The sequence below is a fragment of the Phyllobates terribilis genome, unplaced genomic scaffold (assembly GCF_046119375.1).
Source record: "Phyllobates terribilis strain yellow unplaced genomic scaffold, ASM4611937v1 Scaffold_97__1_contigs__length_5976380, whole genome shotgun sequence".
Classification (NCBI taxonomy): Eukaryota; Metazoa; Chordata; class Amphibia; order Anura; family Dendrobatidae; genus Phyllobates; species Phyllobates terribilis.
The window spans coordinates 4,942,802-4,947,863 of NW_027362857.1; the positions used below are offsets into that span (position 1 = coordinate 4,942,802).

At 47.6% G+C, this 5,062-nt stretch overlaps 1 protein-coding gene across 1 annotated transcript; it reads left to right on the plus strand.

Moving 5' to 3' along the window:
* Positions 1–3,865: 3,865 nt before the first annotated feature.
* On the plus strand, positions 3,866–4,323 carry LOC141198548 (interleukin-17F-like). Its single transcript, XM_073662982.1, has 2 exons — positions 3,866–3,951; positions 4,089–4,323. Exons 1-2 carry the CDS (start codon positions 3,866–3,868, stop codon positions 4,321–4,323), a joined length of 321 nt encoding a protein of 106 aa, XP_073519083.1.
* The last annotated feature ends 739 nt before the right edge of the window (positions 4,324–5,062 follow it).

The following is a 5,062-nucleotide window of genomic DNA, read 5'->3' on the forward strand; positions in this document are numbered from 1 at the left end:
GCATACCAGGATTCGGATGAGGGGCCATGCAATTCAGCATCGAAGTCAAAGTTAAAAAAAAAACACAATCACCCAGAATAAAGTCCTTTAATTGAAATAAAGACACAATTCTTTATTGTTCTACATTAAACCATACTTACCATCACGCCCATTCCAGCTGAAGCCAGTGATCTCCTGCAATAAAAGAAAAATAATAAACCAACCGTATCCTTACCTTTCCATGGTTCCCAGGACGGCTCCAGCTCTGCTACATTTGTAGCACCCCGAGGACTCGGCTGCTACAGGGGTATTGCACCTCAAACCAGAGGTGTGATATTCCACTCCCGGGTAAGGATGGAGTGTGGACCAGGACTCAGTAAGCTGCATGCACCACACACACCCCATTTCCGAGGGACAGCTCAACGGTGCTCCCACTAGACAGAAGTGCAGGCAAGACAGCATCTGTTCCTGGCTGGAGTGGGGGGGTGGGAGGAAAACCCAGTGGTGTAGGAGCAGATAGGGGTGGGTCTCTGGGCATAGGTAGGAGCCCATTGGTTGCTAGTCACCTGGGCTCACACATAGAGGGAGGTATATAAGGTGGGCACCATCTTAGAACAGTGTTCAGTCCCGTGGTCAGTTCAGAGAGGAGTTCAGCCAGAGAGGGCTGACAGGGAGCCCATATGTCCAGGAGATATAGGGTGAAGGGTTGGCAGAGCAGGGTACCGGAACCCGAATTGGTGGAGGCGACTAATCCTCAGCCAAAACCGGAGGTTGTGACCATATCTTGGTGCGACCCCTCACTACATCCACCAGAAAGGCATACCGTATAGGGTCAGGGAAACCGGGAGAGGTTTCGCCAACAGAAGGCCCGAGGAAGCTGGACAAAGGTGGGTCACTGGTGGGGACGGCCAGTAGAAAGGAAGAGAGGGGAGCTCTGAACCACACTCTGGAATTGCCTGGGAGTTGACCGAGTCCCTCACCTGGTGAACGCAGCACGGCTCGGGCGGTCCTAACTGTGCACAAGTGACCTGATAAAGAACTGTGAGTAAAGCATTGAAAACTGCAGCTGCACGTCTCTGTGGTTCCTCGCCGCACCAGCACCATCAGTACTGGGACACTCACACCATCACCACCATCATCTCTTACACTAGCTGCCCTGAGGTAATACTTCTCCCGTGGGGAGTTATCCCATTCTTGGCTGCGCAAACAACATCAGCCTCAGCGGTCTGCAGCGCAGCGGCGGTCCCCACTGACCGCAATCCACGGGTGGCGTAGTCGGACACTTATTATAACACCATTAAGACTGCCACTGGTTTGACCACCCTGGGCACGGACCGGGTCACCGCCACGGAGAACTACAACCCCCAGCGATCCGGTTCCGGGTATTCCCCCTGCATAGCAGCACAGCATAGGCCCAGGGGGCGCGTCACATTCACATGACAGGCTGGATCGCAGCCGAAAGCTGCCATCCAGCTTGCCATGCCGCAGAGACTGAGAAGCGCAGACATGCTTGTGCTCCTCAGTGTCTCGCTGTGACCGCATCCAGATGAGCCGAGTTCATGTCCAATGAACTCAGCTCACGTCATGCACGTCACTGACAGCGTGGGAAAATTCTCCTGCTCAAGAGCTATGGGAAGAGTGAGGCTAAGTGCCAGAATTGGCGCATCCTAAGGATGCGCCATTTCTGGGGCAGCTGACTGCTGGTGTTTCTAGCCTGGGAGGGGGCCAATATTCATGGTACCCTTCCTGGGCTATTAATATCAGCCCCCAGCTGTCTGCCTAGCCTTTGCTAGCTATTAAAATAGGGGGAACCCCACGTCATTTTTTTGGGGCGGTCCCCCATTTTAATAGCTAGTAAAGGCTGATATTAGTAGCCTGGGAAGCTCCGTGGGTATTACCCCCTTCCCAGGCTTCAAACATCTGCCCCAGCCGTCTGCTTAACCTCCGCTAGAGCCTAAAAGTACAGGGAACCCCGCGCCAATTTTTTTTTAAATAAATCCTTTATTTTAACACTAAATGACAAGTACAGTAATCAACACTATCACTGTACTTCTTATATATGTGACTGACATGTTTCTATCTTTCTAATCTATGTGTGATGCTCTATTCTTTCTGTTATAAATTGTCGGGTACCGCTGCTGAATTGCCGGCCGACTTTTTTAAAGAGACGGTGCACGAAAACACTATTATTTTTTTAAATAAATCCTTTACACTAAATGACAAGTACAGTAAGCAACACTGTCACTGTACTTCATATATGTGTGACTGACATGTTTCTATCTTTCTAATCTATGTGTGATGCTCTATTCTTTCTGTTGTAAATTGTCGGGTACCGGTGTATGCCGATGCTGAATTGCCGGCCGGCTTTTTTAAAGAGACGGTGCATGAAAACACTATTATTTTTTTAAATAAATCCTTTAACATTAAATGACAAGTAGAGTAAGCTGAGCGCTGCCATCCAGCTTGTCATCCTTCAGAGACACTGCAGAGCACAGGCATTATGGGAACTTCCGATTCCGGTATTCTATATTCTAAAAGTATCGGAACTCAGTATCAGAACTCCCATACCGCGAATATCGGTCGATACCCGATATTTCAGTATCGGAATGCTCAACACTAGTCCTGATATATATTTTGCTCAGGAGCATTTTCTAGACTGGATACAATGTATCCGCTGAGAGCAGGAGCAGCAATGTGCAGGATTACGGCCTCCGAATGGAAACAGAACCGTCCTCATTCACTGACATCAAACAGATCCTGAAGATGGTGAGAGATGAAACACAAAGTGGAATAACACAAAGATGTAGAAGATTTCATTTATTCACTGATTTACCGCTGCTCCCATCACTAGTGGTGACGTTACATTTCAGGACAGGACACATAATATTTGTAATTCCCCCTCTAAAGGAAGATAATAGACTCAGCCTTGCTAAAGGGGTTATAAGAAAGGGTTATATATATATATAAAATAAGAAAACACACCAGGTATTGCTCACCCTCCCCGGGTCTAACGCCATCTTTCCGACACTGCCTGGTCTGTGCTGATTGTCTGCAGTGCTGACATCAAGTTGACAGCATTGCAACCAATCAGTGAGCTGAACACAGTCATGATTGGCTGTAGAGTTGTTGATGTGATGTCAGTGCTGCAGACAATCAGCAGAGATCAGGCAGCAGCGGAGAGCTGGAGTTAGACCCAGGGAGGGGGAGTAATACTCAGTTTGTTTTGTTACAGCCACTGTAGCCCATGATAGTCACTATTCTGAAAGGGGACAACCCCTTCAAGGCAAACGTCATCTGCACAAGACAAGTTTCCCCTATTTTTGGAATGATGTGAATTATTCTCCATGTTCTCCCCATCTTTCCCTATCTCTCAGGTGGCCGTCCTGGTCTCCTTCAGCTCATCGGCCTTTCTACCAGAGGAGGATTTGCCCCATAATCAGGAAGGATCTAGGGGTGAAGAGCTCCCTCTAGAGGGCAGACAGAGATGACCAGTATGACAGTGGACACCAGTCTGATTGACAGCAGCTCTATGGACGGCTCGGAGCAGATGGAGGACGGTCACACCCGCTCTCTGTCCCCCTGGGAATACAGGTAATATCACAACCTGTCACATTACAAGCAGCGCTGAATAGTGATACAGTCCGGTGGAGATTCCCGGAGTCTCCTGTAGAAGGACGTCTAGTAAAGTATAGAAAGAAAATAATCTTTTCAGTAGAGTTACAATAGCAGGGAATAGCTTGTCGGGATGTTTTTATAACCCCTTTAGTGGAGAATAACGTCTTCCCATCTTCTAGCCGCCTCTCGTTCTTCTTTTCCTGCCTACAAGCTCCCAGTAACCGTTCAGAAATCTCCCCTGTCCCCAAATAGACTTCAGGGGAGGAGGGAGATGCAGCTGCAGTTATTAGAAATAAAACATGAAGGAGAGAAGCTGAGAGCGCACGGCGCGGCTCTGACATCACCCAGAATAACCTTGTATGGAGGGAGAAACTGGAGATTTATAGAGCAGAAGACTGAAGAAAAAGCCTCGAGAATCTGCAGGATAAGAACAAGGAGCGCGGACATGGACCAGGTGTTACACAGCTTCTCTCACTGTGTATTTTTATTCCCAGTCTCAGCACAGATACCAACAGGTTCCCTGTCGTCATTGCCGAGGCCGATTGTCTGACTTTTGCTTGTGTAGACGCTGATGGCCATGAAAGTCCAGACCTGATCTCCTTCCCCATCCAGCAGGAGGTGATGGTCCTACGACGGGAGCAGAAAGGCTGCAGCTTCTCCTACAGACTGGAGGGCGAGCTGGTGACTCTGGGCTGCACATGTGTCAGACCGACCATCAGCTATTACTGAATGCGTGGAAATATGGATGATGGACGCCTGATTGTCAACTTTTAAGATTTCTTGAGAATTTTTTATTTAAATAATAAAATAAAAGCAACTTTAATTTTTTTATAGTGTTATCTCTGGTTACAATAGGTTTTGGGGTTTGGTAGTAGCTACTTGTCCATTACACAGGTCCATGTTATGGTGGAACATACTGGTATCATCAGAGGACACATGCCGTATATTCTCATTGTATAGGGCCATGCTGCTCCTTCAGGTGTCCTCAAGTTCATATGGAGGCGTCTTTTCTTCTTTAGATTACAATACAATGTTTCTAGGGAAAGTTCCTCCATAAAAATAAATCTAATATGGCAGAACGTCTGCAGCTCCGTAATATGAGGGAATCTGTGTGATGCTCTACAGGCGATGTGCAAATGGGCCTTCACCTTAAAGGTTTGGAACAAGATGGTGCGTTATCACTTATCCATAGGACAGGGGATAATTACTGATCGCTTGGGGCCCAATCACTAAAGACCCCACTAATCCCAAATGTGGGCTCCATAATGAATGGACTGGAGGTCAAGTATGCGGACCCCTCATTGTGTATGGGATTGTTGGATTGCCGAGACTAGCGCTCATTCTCAGGTTTCCAAGACACGGACAAGATGGCGGATCAGACTATAAATTATCTTGAAAGTTTCTGACATGGCTGAAAATCAGTTTTTTGGCCATTATAAAATACTGTGAGGCCGATATATTAAGACTA

What these genes read in the sequence shown, in the direction of transcription:
- LOC141198548 (XM_073662982.1), top strand. Translation starts at nt 3,866, where the DNA reads ATGCAGCTGCAGTTATTAGAAATAAAACATGAAGGAGAGAAGCTGAGA. An exon ending in ACATCACCCAGAATAACCTT is followed by an intron (nt 3,952 to 4,088) that starts GTATGGAGGGAG and finishes TTTTATTCCCAG; the next exon opens with TCTCAGCACAGATACCAACA.